The sequence below is a fragment of the Carcharodon carcharias genome, chromosome 14 (genome assembly GCF_017639515.1).
Source record: "Carcharodon carcharias isolate sCarCar2 chromosome 14, sCarCar2.pri, whole genome shotgun sequence".
Lineage (NCBI taxonomy): Eukaryota > Metazoa > Chordata > Chondrichthyes > Lamniformes > Lamnidae > Carcharodon > Carcharodon carcharias.
The window spans coordinates 1,746,439-1,766,480 of NC_054480.1; the positions used below are offsets into that span (position 1 = coordinate 1,746,439).

The 20,042-nt window shown below is 44.1% G+C and overlaps 1 protein-coding gene across 1 annotated transcript in view; it reads left to right on the plus strand.

Moving 5' to 3' along the window:
* Positions 1 to 346: 346 nt before the first annotated feature.
* The window catches only part of chd6 (chromodomain helicase DNA binding protein 6), a 242,710-nt gene continuing 223,014 nt past the window's right edge, over positions 347 to 20,042 (plus strand). Inside the window, exon 1 of the mRNA XM_041204558.1 lies at positions 347 to 407. Coding sequence (XP_041060492.1) covers positions 381 to 407 — 27 coding nt within the window. The 5' untranslated portion in view covers positions 347 to 380. The remainder of the gene's footprint in view (positions 408 to 20,042) is intronic.

The following is a 20,042-nucleotide window of genomic DNA, read 5'->3' on the forward strand; positions in this document are numbered from 1 at the left end:
CAACTGGCATTTTATTTGCCTATCTGCAACTGTCAACCACGATTTTGGTTAGACTTTTAAATTATCTATGGGAAAACACTTCATGTACAGAAACCACCTTGTTGTTATGATGGTTATTATTTAACGTAAATTGCTGTGTCCGCATTTATCATTCAATTTTGCTTCAGCTGTCACAATATATTTGCAGGCTTCAACACTAGGTGGATCTGTGGAGCAAACCATCTAGTGTATCTATTCATCAACTGGCCGTGGCCAATAGCATTGGAAATTTACAAGTAATTAATATATTTCTTTCATGTGCGTATTCTGATAACTATTAACTAACAATTTGTATGATTCTGTCATTGCAGAGACTAAGCTGGCTATCCGCAAACTGGATCATGAAAATACAAAAGAAGGAAAAACTGGTGAGTGGACCAATCTGATTTCCCACCCCTGTTGTGTGTCGGGAGTTAACAGTATGTTTCTGTTGAAATGGCCCTGCTTCCTGACTTTTTCATCTCCCTAATTTCCCTTGTGGCATTTACTACATGCTGGTTACTCTCCAGTGCAGATTTATTCACGTGTGTGTCTTGGCAGTCAGTGTCAGTGGGCCAGTTGCCTGCAGGGGAAGTGGTGGTACGTCATAGGCACGCTTGATCCGATCCTTCACTTAATGGCTGTGCAAGCACTTTTGACAGAGGCAGCTGGATTCTGAGCCCAGTCCCTGGCTGATGGAGTTTTTTTTCTTGCCTTGTCTTTCTAAAGCAGAGCAATGGAGGCCAGTTGTCACACCCCAATCGGCTGAGATCATGTAACTCAGCACACTGCGGGTTGAATTTGGGATTTTCCTGGTTGTTATGTATTAACCTGCCTACTTAGCTATTGCATGTGATGGTGGATACTGATTCAATAGTAGAATTCAGTAGTAGACTTCGATAGTAGGGTGTTGGATAAATGTGGAGGAGAAAAAATTTGCAGGAATGTGGGAAAAGAACGGGGGAGTGGAACTAACTGATTGCTTTCAGAATAGCAAATGCTATTTGCTGAATGGTCTCCTTCTGAGCTGTAATATTCTATGATTCTATAATTATCTGTGTGTTTTTAATTGCGGTTGTTGTCATGACTTTTTTTGGTTTCCCATGGTAACAACTTGCAGTGGTCTCTGATGACGGGGTATATGATTGGATTTGCAGTGGGTTGATGCATTGTGCAGGATTCTGGTGTGAAGTTTCTTTGCTGTCTGCCTGATATGCCAGACCACTACACTGAGTGCATAAATATTTTTATAATTGAAGGGACAGTGGCAGTGTTAGTACGAAATTGACAGGATGAGTTGATAAGGCTGTTTGTTTATTTTTAAAAAAAACATACAGGATCCTTAGCTTTATAAACAGAGGCATAGAGTGCAAAAGCAAGGAAGTGATGCTGAGCCGTTACAAAATATTGGTTAGGCCTCAGCTGCAGTATTGTGTCCACATTTAAGACAGAATGTCAAGGTCTTGGAGAGGATGCAGAGGAGATTTGCTAGTAAGGGACCAGTGATGAGGGACGTCAGTTACGTGGAGAGACTGGAGAAGCTGGGATTGTCCTTAAAGCGGAGAAGGGAAGTTCTTAAAGGGAAATTTAATAGAGATGTTTAGAATTACGGAGGGTTTTGATGAGACTAAATAAGCTGAAACTGTTTCCACTGGCAGGATGATCAGTAACCAGAGGACACAGGTTTAAGGTAATTGGCAAATGAACCAGAGGGAAGATTACATTTTTTTTCAGGAAGTTGTTGTGATTTGGAATGCGCTGCCTCAAGGAAGGCGGAAGCAGATTCAATAATATTCAAAAGGGAATTAGATGAAAATTTGAGAAGGAAACCCATTTGCAGGGATGTGGGGAAGGAGTAGGGTAGGACGATGAATTGGCTAGCTCTTTCAAAGAGTTAGCGGAGGTAGGGTGGGCCAGATGGGGGCCTGCTGTGTTGTATCATTCTATGTATAAGAAAGACTTACATTTTTATAATGGCTTATTGAGTCTCTCAAAGATTGCTTTATACTGTGAGTTACTTTGGTGTGCAAACATGTACATAAATCTTTTACAAAGCAATAAGATAAATCATCAGTTAATTTTTTGTGATGTTGGATGAGGGAATATTGTTGGCGCAGAGAACTCCCTGCTCTTCTCTGAATATGGGATCTTTAATATCCATTTGAAACAACATTGTTGGCCGACGGGTTTAGGTTTTTGAGAGAGATGACAAAATACAATATAAGTCCAAGTCTCCCTTGTGTTTTCAAAGTACTAGTGCACTGTATCCCTGGCTGGCTGCAGAATGATCTCTGATAGAGCTGTGAGCAGAGTAACAGAGGGGTAGGAACCTATCCTGTGGTAATTCCTGCACCTGATGGACAAAGCTTTGACAGCTCTTGGTGTGCTTCTGACATCTCACAGGGTGAAGAAAGGAATTGGTTCTAAAAAGTAGGCAAGTATCAGTAGGACTCAGGTTGGATAAATCACTGAGCCCTGACTGCTGCACCCTCAGCTTCTGAAAGAAGTGAGAGGAGATAGTGAAGCTGCTGGCTGCATTTTTTCAGAACAGCCATGCAGATTGCACTGTGGGGCCGGAGAGTAGCTTTTTTTTCCCTTTATTCTTTCATCGGACATGAGCGTCACTGGAAGGGCCAGCATTTGTTGTCCATCCCCAGTTGCCCTTGAACTGAGACGCTTGCTAGGCCATTTCAGAGGGCAGTTAAAAGTCAACCACATTGCTGTAGGCCAGACCAGGTGAGGACAGCAGACTTCCTTCCCTAAAGGACGTTAGTGAACCAGATGGGTTTTTATGATAATCGATAGTCTCAGTAATGGTGACCATGAAACTAACTTTCAATTCTAGATTTATCAATTGAATTTAAATCCCACCAGCTGCCTTGGTGGGATTTGAACTCAAGTTGCCAGTGTATTAGCCTGGGCCTCTAGATTTTTAGTCCAGTGACATTTCTACTATACTGCCATCTCCCCACAAATGTAACACCCTTTGGTCCCGAAGGGGAATAAGTGTTAATCAGCTAACAACTGATCAGTTAGTCTAGTGTCAGTTCTGGGCATACTCTTGGAATCTATAAATGAAAATGCTTGAGCTAATCGAGGGAAGCTAGCATGGGTTTGTGCAAGCCAAGTTGTGTTTGTCAAATAGTGTTTTTCTTTTTAAAGGTTACTGATTTAGATGAATGTTGAAGATGTGGTGTAAATGGAAATTCAGAAGGGATCCGATGTGTTTGTTGGAATGATTCAGGGAAATGGTATCAGAAAATGAGCAGGTTGAATATAAGACAGGGAACAAAGGATTGGTGTAAATGGATGCTGCTCGGACTGCAGAGTTGGGAGTGGTGTACCCAGGGTCTTTTTTCTGATCTCAGCTTATGCATTAATAATTTTGGATTTGGGTATAAGCAATACAATTGCAAGATTTGCTGACAAGACAGAAGTATCGGGTTTCTCAAACAGTGCAAAGAATGGTAGAAGACTTTAGGAGGATCCAAGTTAGTGGAATGGATAGAAAATTGACATATTTAATGCGCAAGCCTGAGTACTACATTTTGGGAGGTTAAACGAGGATTTCCATTTCATAGCGCCTCTCATAACTTCAGGATGTCTCAAAGAACTTTATTAACAATAAAGTAATTTTGAATTTTGGACACTGTTGTAATGTAGGATACTCAGCAGGCAATTTGCACTGAGCAAGCCCTCTCAAACAGTAATGAGATAAATTAACGCATAATCTGTTTGATGTGGGTGTAGAAAAAATTGCCAGGCCACCAGGTTGAAGTCCTATGTTCTGTCATACTCCCGATAGCCAATTGAAGCAAGAATCCAAAGGCAATCTTTACTCAGGATAGATCAATTCACAGAGTGAAACATTGTAACTCTTTCGAGTACAAACACGTTTCCGTCTGTTCCTATTCAGTTGAAGTTAGGTGTATTTCCCCTGACTCCACTATAATTGTCTATTTGTATGTGCTCAAGTAACATCCAATCAATGCGCACCATCTATATGTACTTAACTTCAATTGGTACAATTAAAATACTCCTCTTCAAAATAGTGCAATGGGATCATTTGTTTCAACCTGAGAGGGAGGACAGCGCATCAGCTTAACTTCAGAAAGGCAACACCTTGGGTAGTGCAGCGCTCCCTCAGTACTGACCCCCCGACAGTGCGGTGCTCCCTCAGTACTAACCCCCCCCCCCCCACCCCCGACAGTGTGGTGCTATCTCAGTACTGAACCCCCCCCCCCCCCCCCCAACCAGTGCGGCGCTCCCTCAGTACTGAGCCACCTGACAGCGCGGCGCTCCCTCAGTACTGAGCCGCCCGACAGCGCGGCGCTCCCTCAGTACTGACCACCCCGACAGTGCGGCGCTCCCTCAGTACTGAGCTGCCTGACATTGCGGCACTCCCTCAGTACTGACCACCCCGACAGCGCGGCGCTCCCTCAGTACTGCGCTGTGAATGCCCTGTTCTATCATGTTGGGCCAAGAAGCTGTGAATGTAATCAGTTCTTTGTAAGTGGGTTTTTCCTTTGAGGTTTCACTGCCTTTTTATCTCCTTCTACAACTTGCCCTGTTTTGATAGCTATGTTGCCAGATGGGGACTTGTGTGGAGGTGACTAGTATCTTGAATCTGTGTGAAAGTGGTTTGCAGACAGTGTGTTGGTAGAGGATGACCTGCTTGGTCAATGGCGCACTGGGCAGTGTCTTGTTTCCAAAGCCACCATGGGACCTCTTCATAATAAAATTGCTGAACTTGGAATCTGAACAGGAAAACTGTGATGGAGTAGGTTCCCTGGACCCTCCAGGGTAGGATCCTATGTTTGTTTTGAAATGGCCACGTGTTTAGTTTTCCTAAATTTTATGTTTTTGTTTTAGAGGTGTGGAAGTTTGCTGATGGTGTCTAACAGCTTCCTCACGGCCCCTTCATGTGTGTGCCTAGCTTATGGGTGTTAGGCTGTTTGAATGTAGCTGACAGATCACAGCAGATCCCAATCTCTATCTTAATGTCTATTGGCTAATGAGGAATTCTGGTAACAAAGGAGGAGTAAAAATATTGATTGTCTATAATCTCCCCCACTCCCTTTGACCCACCATTTTTCCCTGAGATCTTGAACTCCATCACCAAACCTCTCCACCTCTCTACCTCTTGTTCCTCTTTTAAGATACTCCTTAAAATCTATCAGGGTTAGGGTTAGTGGAACCAACAAGTTTTTGGTCAAAACAAAACAGAATTACCTGGAAAAACTCAGCAGGTCTGGCAGCATTGGCGGAGAAGAAAAGAGTTGACGTTTCGAGTCCTCATGACCCTTCGACAGAACTGATTGAATGTTAGAAGAGGGGTGAAATATATGCTGGTTTAAGGTGGAGGTGGAAGAGAAGTGTGGGGGGGTGGTGTGGTTGTAGGGACAAGCAAGCAGTGATAGGAGCAGATCATCAAAAGATGTCACAGACAATGGAACAAAGAAGTGTTGAAGGTGGTGATATTATCTAAACGAATGTGCTAATTAAGAATGGATGGTAGGGCACTCAAGGTACAGCTCTAGTGGGGGTGGGGTGGAAAGACCAGCCTGGCATACAAGATTTAAAAATAATGGAAATAGGTGGGAAAAGAAAAATCTATATAAATTATTGGAAAAAACAAAAGGAAGGGGGAAGAAGTGGAAAGAGGGTGGGGATGGAGGGGGGAGTTCAAGATCTAAAGTTGTTGTATTCAATATTCAGTCCGGAAGGCTGTAAAGTGCCTATTTGGAAGATGAGGTGCTATTCCTCCAGTTTGCGTTGAGCTTCACTGGAATAATGCAGCAAGCCAAGGACAGACATGTGAACAAGAGAGCAGGGTGGACTGTTGAAATGGCAAGCGACTGGGAGGTTTGGGTCTTTCTTGCGGACAGACCGCAGGTGTTCTGCAAAGCGGTCGCCCAGTTTACGTTTGGTCTCTTCAGTGTAGAGGAGACCGTTTTTGGTCACCCACCCTAATATCTCCTCTTTTGGCTCAATGTCAAGTTTTCTTTCATAACTCCCGTGAAGCGCCTTGGGAGGTTTCCCTGAATTAAATGTGCTATATGAATGTAAGTTCATTTCCCGAGACCTTGGGACAAAGGCCACATTGATTGTTCCAGTCATCGACTTGGTTGAACTCACCTATATCACCAGACACCGAACTGACCTTTGGTCATTTCTGATCTTTTGGTCAGTTTCATGCTGGGCAGTGACTGCACCAGCTGAATAGAACATTATGTATTCTTTTGACTGTTGTTCTGGGGAATTGTTTTCTTGCCATTTGTCAGTGTTGGATTGTTCTGTAAATAACCCCTAACTGGTAAAGTGTGTGTATTTCTCTGAGAATTCAGTCAAAAAAGCCCCTGGCTTTTGACATCACATATAACCTGAGCTGAAGATTTAAATTTAGCTGCTGTAAACACCTGTTACTGATCTTTTCCCATCTTTTGCAGGGGGTGGTAGATGTAGTACATGTGACCCGCTAGTAAAATAATACTATCTGGATTATGAATTTATCAGCAACAACTTGCATTTATATGGCGTCTTTAATATAGTAAATTGTCCCAAGGTGCTTCTCTGCAGTATTATCAGACAAAATTTGAGACCGAACCACTGGAATGACTAACCCTGCTGGAATGACTAAATTCAGGCATCGACTCATCACACCAGGCTGCACTATGAGTCCAGGTCTTTTGAGATGGCGTTTGGTTCAACATTAGCTGTTTGCCTTTGGCCTGGGGTGCCATTTGTGACCGACCTCCCCACATCTCTGGCCACTAGCAGATGTATTGTTAGGATGTCCTTTTACAGCCCTGTCCTTTTATACCCCTGAATTGGAATAAACTCATCTGGATGGATTGTATAGGAATATATAGAAATTACAAAATGGAAACAGGCAATTCAGACCAACCAGCCCATGTCAGTATTTACCTTCCTCTCAAACAAACAAATACTCCCAATCACACTTACCCACCCTGTTCCCATAACCCCTCAACCCCTTTTCATTCTTCCATAGATACATAGAAACTAGGAGCAGGAATAGGCCCTTTGAGCCTGCTCCACCATTCAATATGATCATTGTTGATCCTCTATCTCAGTGTCATATTCTTGCTTTCTCTCCATACCCCTTGATGCCCCTAATATCCAAAAAAATTATCAGTTTCTTTCTTGAATATATTCAATGACCCGGTCTGCATAGCCTTCTGTGGTAGAGAATTCCACAGATTGATCGCCCTCTGAGTGAAGAAATTTTTCTTCATCTCAGTCCAAAATGGCCTGCCCCATATCCCTGGATTGTGGCCCTTAGTTCTAGACTCTCCAACCAGGGGAAATATCCTCCCTGCATCCTGTTAGAATTTTATATCAGCTCCCCTCTCAATCTTCTAAACTCTAGTGAATACAGGCCCAGTCGAACCAATCTCTCCTCATACGGCAGCCCTGCCATCTCTGGTATCAGCTGCACTCCCTCTATGGCAAGTATATCCTTTCTTAGGTAGGGAGACCAAAACTGCACACAATACTCCAGGTGTGGTCTCACCAAGGCCCTGTATAACTGCAGTAGGACATCCCTACTTCTGAACTCAAATCCTCTTGCAATGAGGGCTAACATACCATTTGCCTTCCTAATAGCTTGCTGCACCTGCCTGTCCAACCGCCCCCACCCTCCCAATCCATTCTCATCCTGAATGTTAACTTGAATTGACTTAAATTTCTGCCTCAAAACGAATCCTGAAAGTGAATCCCACAGCTATCCTACTCACTGAAGAAGCTTCTTCTGCCATCTATCCTAAATCTATGACATTTAATCTTATATCTGTGGCCCCTTGTTCTAGATCCCTTGACTACAGACACAGTCTGCTGTCTCGTGCTTCATTTTGCCTGATACTATGACCTTTTGTCATTTAGTCTTCTCCACCTGATTGCTCTCCAGCTTATTCAAGATGACATTGGGTCACAGCCTTAGGATAAGGGGTTGGCCATTTAGGACTGAAATGAGAAATGTCTTCACTCAGAAGGCTGTGAATCTTTGGAACTCTCTACCCCAGAGAGCTGTGGATGCTCAGCCATGGAGTATATTCAAGACAGAGGTCAAAAGATTTTTGAGCCCTAGGTGAATTAGGGATATGGGGATAACGCAGGAAGTTGGAATTGTTGCCATGATTTAGTTAAATAGGGGAGGAAACTCAAAGGGCCAAATGACCCACTTCAGCTCCTACTTCTTAAGTTTATTCTTTTTAACCTCTCAGTACCTACCCTGTCAAGCCCCCTCATAATCTTGAATGCTTCAATGAAATCACCTCTCATTCTTCTAAACTCCAGCGAATATAGACTGAGTTTACTCAGCCTCTCATCATAGGGCAACCCCTTCATCCCAGAGACCAATTTAGTGAACCATTGCTGCACTGCTTCCAATTCAATCTTCTTGCAATAAATGCCAACATGACATTTGCTTTCTTAATTGCTTGCTGTACCTACATGCTAACGTTGTTTTCCTTGTATGAGTAATCCCAAGTCCCACTGAACATCAACATTTACAAGTTTCGTGCTTTTAAAAAAAATATTCTGCTTTTTTTAATCTTACGACAAAACTGAGTAATTTCACACTTCGCCACATTATACTCCATCTGACACCATGTTACCCACTCACTTAATCTGTCTTTATCTCTTTGCAGTCCCCTTGTGTCCTCTTCGTAGCTTGCATTCCCATGCATTTGCATGTGGTTATTTATATTCCTTACCCCCTTCCCTTTGCTCTGTTTCTGCTTACAAGCTGTTCTTCTGTAGCAGCTTCTGATTCTGGTGAATGGTCATAGACCTGGAATGTTAACCAAATCTTTTTGCTATAGTTGCTGTTAGGTCTACTGAAGTTTTTAGGAATTCCTGTTTGTATTATACCCTGACCCTATCTAATCTGTTCCGTCCATTCTCCATGTTTATTTAGACTGCAGCCCTGTGAATCTAGATTATGCCAATGAGTGGTTTTACATTCTTGTTGTGAGCATGCAAACCTGGACCCAGGGTTTAGGTGGTGCCCAAGTATAGGCTGTACTATTTTGTTTTACTGCAGTTGTCGTCGGCTGTCATTCGATTCAAGGATAACATCTACTCAAAGTTGTGGGTTTCTGTCATGGTCTTCATATGACTGATCAGGCCAATTCTTGACTTGTAGATCTTTGTGTAGTATATACAGGGTTAATAGGGGACTGAGTACAGTACCGCGCATAGTGATGTAGGAAGGCACATGACCCAGACCTAGTGTCACTGCGGTGTTGAGAAGAGATGTGAAGACCTAGAGTGTAGATAGCTCCTTACCTGTACCCTTTACTGTATATGTGTATATAGTTATCAGTAGTTAATAAAATCATGCTGTTAACCTACTGAAGACTATGAAGACTTCTTTAAGAGATACCGTTCTGTAACCAACATCCTGCCAACATAGTGGCAGCTCAGGGTCAAAAATCCTCAACCTCACTAAAATGCTGAAAGACTAAGAAAACAGTAAAAACTTCAGTGAAATTTCTGACCTGAGAGAAACTCCTAACAGAAGCAGAAGATGCTGAGAAAATTCGCCAGAAAATGCTCTGGAGAAAAAAGCCCAGAAACTGAAGGCAGAAATTTTTTACTGCAGCAGAAGACTCCATTGAATCTCCATTGGAAGTCCAGCTTCAGAACGCAGAGTCCACAAAGCTTGCAAGGGTGAGCTAAATCTTCTAAAGTTCCAGGCTGCAGCTAGTTCTGAGAACCCTTTCACTCATCCAATGTCTAAAGCATCATTTGAACGAAACCTGTTGTTAAAACCTGATCCCCGAGTTGGAGCTTCATGTGTCCCCCAAGCTTGTAAAAAATGATTAAGTAAATCTCTCAGGAATGACCTGACTGTTCATCTTGGAAAGCAGCAAGCTTATGTTTAAATTTGAGCGCCTCATTACTCGGAAAAGCAAACTGTCGATAGACAGCCGATCCAGACAGCCATTGTTAAAATTTTCTTTCAAGAAGTGTGCTGTTGCCATTTTGCAGAGCCTGCCAAAGCTGGCAAGTGCAGGATATCCTTGGTATTGCAGTGAATGGCGATGCCATCTTGAAATCCTGTACCCGCTTAAAGATTTTTAAACAGTTCAACACTTCTAACTCAATTTGGACTAAGCCAAGGCCCAGACCAGTCACAAAATCGGGGTCTTTGGGGGAAATGTTTTTAAGATACAGCATCGCTTCTGGTTTAAATAAAAAGTCAGAATAGCAAAAGAGCATGCTTTTTTACTCTATAGGGCCAATTGCAGATGACATCATTGCAAGAGAGGGTATTAATGAGCCATCCGCCAAATTTGAGGTGGTTTTAACATCTTTCGACATTTTCAACTTGTGAAGCAACAAAATATTGGAGAGAGAGCTAAATTCAATAAGGGAGTCCATTTTCCTGGGGAACCTGTCGATTCTTTCATGAATGGTCTCTATAGGATGGCAGAGGGTGTGAATGTGGAGATTTAAAGTTTGAATTCATCAGAGACAGAATTGTGGTGGATGTTGCAGACTCTTCACTCTCTGACCTTCTGTTAGCTTAATATGATCTAACCCTAGCCAAGGCAATCCAGATAGTTGGACTGTCTGAACTATGCGAGCAACACAGGACAATCTTAAGGGAGAGGAGAAAACATGGACCAGAAGCCAACACTCAGTCCAGCTTATCAGGTCACAAAGACGCAGGGACAATCCAAGTTAGGGAAAGCAATTCCTGAACCGTCCAGCAGAGCGACCTTGCCAGCGCTGTGGTGGGAAGCGTCCTCACAGGAGAGATAATTGCCCTGCGAATACAGCCCAATGTTTCCACAGCAGCAGGATTGGACACTATGGCAAACTGCAATACCCCACGAGGTAGAGACCTATAATTCAAAAGAGACAGCCATGCTTCTTGGGTGAGGTCAAGGATTGTTGTTCCTCATTTTGGAATGCTGACATCCTTGTAAATGGTCATCTAACAAATTTAAAAATAGATTCAGGTGCCTGCATAACAGACAAGGAACCATGGCTGCAAGATCTCTAGCTTTGAACAAAGGACACCCACTTTACGGGGCAGGAGGAATCCAACTTCGAGTCATTGACATGATCCTGGAACCACTGAGGTACAGCAGTAAACTGATCTTTGAACTGATGTACGTCATCTGTAACTAGCCTTTCTCTCTCCTGAGCAGGGATGCCTACGTAGCCCTGGATCTTGACTAGACATTAGAGGACGCCAAGACTACCAAGTCGTTAGCCAACCAGAACTGCACAGTCCCGGGTACTCGAACACTAAAGAGTATTCAGACTCGGACTTCAGTTTTGAACTTTCCTCTCCCTTTGCAGAGCAGGTTGGTCCATTCTCGTTGCAGTTCCCAGAAAACCCCCAGTGGTCAGACCAGCCTACTGTCCATGAGATAACCATGATGCCTCCAGTGGAAGTGATACAAGACAGTGGTCAGCAGTCTGAGAAGCTTCTACCTCCAACTATGACAATTGTATAGCTGGTCAACACAGTAACCATCGTGCACACACTCCAGCTTGCAGCCAGCATGCCACAACCACATGGGATGCTGGAACCTGGTGGCAGTCTCCCACCATTGACAACAACAAACAGGTAAACATAACACTAAACCTTCCTTGCCACATGCACGCTCTTCCTCAGCCACAGAGGACATGGAGATGGCCCACTGGGAGAAGGAGGCGGCGAAAGAAGCGCCATGGAGACAAATTAAATGTTTGTTACCGTGCAAGAAATGATTCAGAGTTGCAGCAACCACTAATCAATGCAACCGCTGAACTGACCAACTGTGGTTCAACATGAAGGACTGGAAGAAAAGAATCGAAGCATATCCAAATGTCAGTCCAACCTCCAAGCCAACAGCAAGAACTAGAACCAACAGAGCCTATCACTCCTCCGACAGAACGGCGAACAAGATATAGAAGGGTCATAAGGCCTCCAGACTGCCTGAACCTGTAAATTCAAGGAGTTGAATGGGGTAGATGGGCTATTGATGATATTGTAGTAGTGATGATGTAGAAATAGCAATAATGTGATAATGTAAATGCATGAGACTGATAATGTAAGACAAAGTAAATTACTGTAATTCCATATACATTGGATAAAGACTTGGCGGAGCTATAGAATAAGGGTCTGGCACATATAGGGTTAATGTGGGGCTGAGTACAGTACTGCCCACACTGATGTAATAAGGCACATGACCCAAAAATAGGGTCAGTGTGGTGTTGAGCAGAGACATGTGAAGATCTCGACATGGAGATAGCTCCTTTCCTGTACCATTTACTGTATATATGTATATAGTTACAGGTAGTTAATAAAGACTTGCTGTTAACCTACTGAAGACTGTAAAGACTTCTTTAAGAGACACCCTCCCAATACCTTGGGACACATGGGACACAATGTCTCACGAGCTAGTGGGATCCAGAGTGTAGGATTTGCTTCCTTTCCTCCTTTGCAGCCACTCCGCCTCATCATGAAGATACTGTGACTCAAAGCATGATCATTCTGAAACATAGAAACTAGGAGCAGGAGTAGGCCATTCGGCCCTTTGAGCCTGCTCTGCCATTCATTATGATCATGGCTGATCATCCAACTCAATAGCCTGCTCCCATTTTCTCCCCATATCCTTTGGTCCCTTTCGCCCCAAGAGCTTTATCTAACTCCTTCTTGAAAACATTGTGTTTTGGCCTAAACTACTTTCTGTGGTAGCAAATTCTGTTGAAGAAACTTCTCCTCATTGCAGTCCTAAATGGTCTCCCTCGTATCCTCAAACTGTGACCCCTGGCTCTGGACTCCCCCACCATCGGGAACATCCTTCCTGCATCCATCCCATCTAGTCCTGTTAGAATTTTATAGGTTTCTATGAGATCCCACCTCATTCTTCTGAATTCCAGCGAACATAATCCTAACCGACTCAATCTCTCCTCATATGTCAGTCCCACCATCCCAGGAATCAATCTGGTAAACCTTCGCTGCACTCCTATAGCAAGAACATCCTTCTTCAGATAAAGAGACCAAAACTGCACACGGTATTCCAAGTATGGTCTCACCAAGGCCCTGTATAATTGCAGCAAGACGTTCCTGCTCCTGTACTCGAATCCTCTCGCTATGAAGGCCAACATACCTGTTGCTTTCTTTTACCGCCTGCTGCACCTGCATGCTTACCTTCAGCAACTAGTGTACAAGGACACCCAGGTCTTATTGCACATTCCCCCCTCTCAATTTATAGCCATTCAGATAATCTGCTTTCCTGTTTTTGCTACCAAAGCTGATAACCTCACATTTAACCACACTATACTGCATCTGCCATGCATTTTCCCATTCACTTAGCTTGACCAAATCACCCTGAAGCATCTCTGCATCCAGCTCACAGCTCACCCTCCCACCCAGCTTTGTGCCATCTGCAAATTTGGAGATATTACATTTAGCTCCCTCATCTAAATCATTAATATATATTGTGAGTAGCTGGGGTCCCAGCACCGATCCCTGCGGTACCCCACTGTCACTGCCTGCCTTTCGGAAAAGACCCGTTTACCCATGCTCTTTGTTTCCTGCATGCCAACCAGTTTTCTATCCATCTCAATACACTACCCCCAACCCATGTGCTTTAATTTTACACGCTAATCTTTGTCGAAAACCTTCTGAAAGTCCAAATAAATCACATCCACTGGCTCCCCCTCATCAACTCTACTAGTTACTTCCTTGAAAAATTCCAGTAGATTTGTCAAGAATGATTTCCCTTTCGTAAATCCATGTTGACTGTCCGATTCTGCCACTGTTTTCCAAGTGCTCAGCTACTAAATCTTTTATAATGGACTCTAGAATTTTCCCCACTACCGACTTCAGGCTGACTGGTCTATAATTCCCTGTTTTCTCTCTTAAATAGTGGGGTTACATTCGCTACCCTCCAATCTGTAGGAACTGTTCCAGAGTCGATAGAATCTTGGAAGATGACCACCAATGCATCCACTATTTCCAGGGCCACTTCCTTAAGTATTCTGGGATGTAGATTATCAGGCCCTGGGGAACAATAACAAGCTCCACCCAATCATTAATGTCAATGCTGTCGCACTTCAGAGTATCTTTGCAGTCTTCTTCACCTTCCCTTGGGACGTTGGCCATTCGAGAATTGAGAAAACAGGACCTGACCATCCATAGTTCCCAGCCCATCGAAGTTGATTTTGCAGGAGTTTTGCCTGAATGCTAATGGAGCTGGCATCAAGAACACTAGTGTTTATTAGATTGTTCTCCCGTTGAACCTGGAAGATGCACCGGAGGCATTGGAATTTCTCTTGCGCTGTACCGTGTCACTGATAAGCAGTCCAGGCGCCTCTGCAACATAGGAGTGTGAGCTTGCTGAAATCTTTGTTGTCAAATGTTCTCTGCTGTAGTTTGTAGAAGGCTGAGATGGCACAGTTGATCCCTTTTTTCCTTTACAGGATGTAGATGTCGCTGGCTAGGCCAGCATTTTTATTGCCCACCCCTGATTGCCCTTGAGAATGTGGTGCTAAACTGGCTTCTTGAACTGCTGCAGTCCGTGTGATGTACATACACCCACAGTGCTGTTAGGGAGGGAGTTCCATAATTTTGATCCAGTGACAGTGAAGAAATGGAGATATAGTTCCAAGTCAGGACGGTGTGTAGTTTGGAGGGGAGCATGCAGGTGGTGGTGTTCCCATGTGTCTGCTGCCCTTGTTCTTCTAGATGGTAGAGTTTGTTGGTTCGAAGGAGCATTGGTGAGTTGCTGCACTACATCTTGTACACTCTGCACTGGTGGTGGAAGGAGTAAATGTTGAAGGTGGTAGGTGGTGGATGGGGTTCTGATCAAGTGGGCTGTTTTGTCCTGGATGGTGTCAAGTTTCTTGAGTGTTGATGGACCTGCACTCATCCAGGCAAGTGGAGAGTATTCCATCACACTCCTGACTTGTGCCTTGTAAATGGTGGATAGGCTTTGGGGAGTCAGGAGGTGAGTTACTCCCTACAGAATTCACAGCCCCTGACCTGCTCTTGTAGCCATGGTATTTATATGGTCAGTGGTAACCCCCAGGATGTTAATATTGGGGGATTCAGTGATGGTAATGCCATTGACTGTGGAAGATGATTAAATTCTTACTTGTTGGAGATGGTCATTGCCTGGCGCTTGTGTGGCATGAATGTACTTGCCACTTATTAACCAAAGCTGGATATTGTCATCAGCGAACATCCCACTTCTGCCCTTATGATGGAAGAAAGGTAATTGATGAAGCAGCTGAAGATGGTTGTGCCTAGGGCACTACACTGAAGAATTCGTGCAGTGATGTCTTGGGACTGAGATGACTGATCTCCAACAACCACAACCATCCTCCTTTGTGCTAGGTATGACTCTAACCAGTGGAGAGTTTTCCCACTGATTCCCATCATCCAGTTTTGCTAGTGCTTCTTGATGCCACACTCGGTCAAATGTGGCCTTGATGTCAAGGGCAGTCACTCTCTCTTCAACTCTGGAGTTCAGCTCTTTTGTCCATGTTTGGACCAAGGCTGTAATGAGGTCAGGAACTGAGTGGCCCTGCTGGACCCAAACTGAGCGTCAGTGAGCAGGTTATTGCTGAGCAAGTGCCGCTTGATATCCCTCTTGATGACCCCTTCCATCATTTTACTGGAGCGAGAGTAGACAGATGGGGCAGTAATTGGCTGGGTTGGTTTTGTCCTGCTTTTTGCGTACAGGACATACCTGGGCAATTTTCCACATTGCTGGGTTGATGGCAATAGCTGTATTGGAACAGCTTGGATAGGGGCGCAGCAAGCCCTGGGGCGCATGCCTTCAGTATTATTATCGCTGCTCCCAATACGGTTTCCTCTACATTGGAGAGACCAAACGCAGACTGGGTGACCGACTGCTTTGCGGAACACTTTCGGTCTGTCCGCAAGTATGACGCAAACCTCCCTGTCGCTTGCCATTTCAACGCACCACTCTGCTCTCATGCCCACATGTCTGTCCTTGGTCTTCTGCAATGTTCCAGTGAAGCTCAACGCAAACGGGAGGAACAGCGTCTCATCTTCCAGCTGGGCACTTTACAGCCTTCTGGACTGAATATTGAGTTCAACAACTTTAGATCATGAACTCTCTTCTCCATTCCCACCCCCTTTCCGATCTCCCTTTTTTTCCAATAATTTATATAGATTTTTCTTTTCCCACCTATTTCCATTATTTTTAAATGTATTTTCATCCGTTGCTTTATCTCTACCTTTTAGCCTATTTCGATCCCTTCCCTTCACCCCACCCCCACTAGGGCTATCTGTATCTTGCTTGTCCTGCTTTATACCCTTAATGTCACCTATTAGCACATTTCTTAGCTAATATCACCACTATCAACACCTCTTTGTCCTTTTGTCTGTGACATCTTTGGCAATCTCCACCTATCACAGGCCCTCTATCCAGCTCTACCTGTCTCTCTCTCTCTCTCTCCCTCTCTCTCTCTCTCTCTCTCTCTCTCTCTCTCTCTCTCTCTCTCTCCCCCCCCCCCCAACCCACCCACCAACCAGCTTATATTTCACCTCTCTTCTATTTTTACTTAGTTCTGTTGAAGAGTCATACAGACTCGAAACGTTAACTGTGTTCCTCTCCGCAGATGCTGTCAGACCTGCTGCGTTTTTCCAGGTATTTTTGTTTTTGTTTTGGATTTCCAGCATCCGCAGTTTTTAGCTTTTACCTTCATTATTACTGCTGGGATGTTGTCAGGGCCCATAGCCTTTGCAGTATCCAAGGTGGAGGACCATTAGGCACTTTTGGCTGAAGATGGTTGCAAATGCTTCAATTTTTATTTTGCACTGATGTGTTGGACTCCCCCGTCATTGAGGATAGGGATATTTGTGGAGCCTCCTCCTCAGGCTGGTTGTTTGTTCACCACCATTCATGACTGAAATAAAAACAGAAAGTACTGGGAAAATTCAGCAGATCTGGCAGCATCTGTGCAGAGAGGAAAAGAGTTAAAGTTTCGAGTCCAATATGGCTCTTGTTCCTTTTATGGATTCGAAACGTTAACTCTGTTTCTCTGTCTACATATGCTGCCAGACCTGAGTTTTTCCAGCACTTTCTCTTTTTATTATGATTTCCCACATCCACAGCATTTTGCTTTTATTTTGCCATCCATGACTGAAAGTGGCAGGACTGCAGAGTTTTGATCTGATCCATTGTCGTGGAATCACTTAATTCTGCCTTCTGCTGTTTGGCATACAAGTAGTCCTGTGTTGAAGCTTCACCAGGTTGCTACCTCATTTTTAGGTATGCCTGGTGCTGCTTCTGGCATGCCCTTCTGCACTCTTCATTGAACCAGGGTTGATCCCCTGGTTTGATATTGGTAGAGTGAGGGATATGCTGGGCCATGAGGCTACAGATTGCTGCTCAAGTCCCACAATGCTTATGGTTTCCAGTTTTGAATTGCTAGATCTGTTTGCAATCTATCCCACTTAGCACATTGTTAGTGCCACACAACGCGATGGATGGGATCCTTAATGTGAAGACGGGACTTCATTTTCATAAGGATTATGTGGTAGTCACTCCAACCTATACATTCATGGACTGCTACATCTGCGACAGATTGGTGAGGAGGAGGTCAAGTAGGCTCCTCCCTCTTGGTTCCTTCACCACCTTATGCAGACCCAGTCTAGCAGCTGTGTCCTTTAGGACTCAGCCAGCTCGATCAATAGTGGTGTTATCGAGCCACTCTTGGTGATGGGCATTGAAGTCCCCATTGTTATGACCCCAGCTGATGTTACTACTGGACAAGTCAGATCCCAGGGTGGAACCTGGCTTGATAGATCCTAACTTATTTTTTGTTTAGATGCATGAAGAGTGGTTACTGAACAGAGTCACTGGAGTCAGCTGATGAACTTCTAATGAAAGAATAAAACATTTATTGAACAAGAGAAGATGAACTATATTACAATACTTCTTCACCCACAACAATTTACAAATTCTATCTTATACTTTAATGTTCCCGATAAGTACACAGTCCATGTAAACTAATAGGCTCACCACACTCTATAACCAAGTGACAGATGCCACCCCAAACAGATGCTATGGCTCTCTCATCAACCCCCCCCTCGGACGATTGTCACACTGTGAGCCAACCGGTCTGACTGAACTCCGTATCTCACATGAGAGTTTCCAATCTCCACTCTTGAAGAACCCGCTTTGGAATCTTCTTCCAAATGATGCTTTCTCACAGGCACCTTCCATAAAGGTCCACCTCTAGGAGTTTGAACTCTCCTTCTGTTTAAAGAATAAATTGGATAGATACGTGGATGGGAGAAGTATGGAGGGTTATGGACTGGGTGCAGGCCAATGGGACAAGCGGAATAATATTTCGGCACAGACTAGAAGGGCCGAATGGCTTGTTTTTCTGTGCTGTAGTGTTCTGTGGTTCTATGGTTCTGATGTTCCTCTCCACCGGATGGCCACTTGCATTCAAACTTCCTTCCACACATTCTCTCTCAGACTCAGCTGTTCCAACAGAATGCCACTGCATGGCTGTCTCCTTGGATCTTCTGGCTTCTTGCAAGCCTATCTTGCTTTAAGTCTGCTTCCTGCAGCTTTCTCCCTTTAAGCTTGGAGTCTCCTTGTCTGCTCCTTACTTTCACTTCCGCAGAACAGGACCTTTTCCAGACTCCTATTCTTCCTTTGACTATAAGGTCTTTTTGGGACTCCTCTGTTCTGTCTCGCTCCTTGGCCTTTGGACTTTTGGGAAATTTACTCTCTCTGCAGTTCTCTCTCCCAGTAGACTGTTAACAACTTGGTATGTCCTTTGAGATCCAGAACTCACTTGACATTCACTGTTACTTCAACTTTAGAGCAACTAATCTAAGATGCTTAGACTTACTTTTCTCAGCAGTTTGCTAGTATGTCAGCTGGAGAGACTTAAACTGCTCCCTTCACCTTAGAGCAGAATGGCCAATTGCACTCAAACTGCTTTCAGATCCTCTGCGTGGGCCTCCTGTTGCCAGACAACAGTCCTGTTTTTTTCTCCCTATGTTTGTTATATCTGCCCTTCAAGAGTTGTAAAACCTAATTAAAATGCAGGCCTTTTTTTTTAAAGTGAAGCTAATACTCAAGTTCTCATTTTCTTAACACAAAAATGCAAATCAAAGTTAAACGTTAAAGATGTACCGTATTCCAACACCTCCAAGTACACCTATAACTTACTTAAAGCTTTCCCTATTTCCTAACACCACCCAGAGTACATTCTGTGCTCTTGCTACCTTCAATGCTTTCTCCAAGCGGTGTTCAACATGGAGGCGTACTGATTCATCAGCTGTTGGAGGTTGATAAGTAGAAATCAGTGGGTTTTCTTGCCCACGTTTAGTCTGATGCCATGAGATTTATGGGGCTTGGCCTCAATGTTGAGAACTCAAAGGGCAACTTCCTCCTGACTGTACGCCACTGTGCTGTCGCCTCTTCTGGGCTGGTCGTATTGGTTAGACAGGACATACCCAGGAGTGGTGATGACCATGTATGGCAGTTTGGGTGTAATGTATGATTCGGTGAGTATGACAGTGTCAGGCTTTTTCTGGACTAGTCTGTGGGACAATTTTGGCACAGGCCTCCAAATTTGAATCACTGTTCCCAGATCACTAGCCAGGGCCTTTGAATTACTAGCCCAGTAGTTCAGTGGCATTACCACCATGCCACTCTCTCACCAGCATCGGAGCTCCTAGTTAATGGTAGCCTTTTGAGAGAGGTGGCTGTCAAGGTATGGGAAGTGCTCAGCATAGCTGACCAGGTATAGGTTGATAAGGGTTTTGTTTTGGCAATATTCAAGGATAGGCTGAGTTTCTTGTATGCAGAATTCAAGAGATCAGGGGTGGCTTGCAAGTATTGCACTGAGCGGGAAACAACACTGTAGTCATCCGCAAGCTGTAGACCATGTGTATCCATGGTGGCCGGCTTAGTTTTGGCATGAAAGCAACTGAGGCTGTGTGTTTGAGTTAAAGAATGCAGCACTGCATTCTGTCACTAGAGGCCCACAGTGAGCTG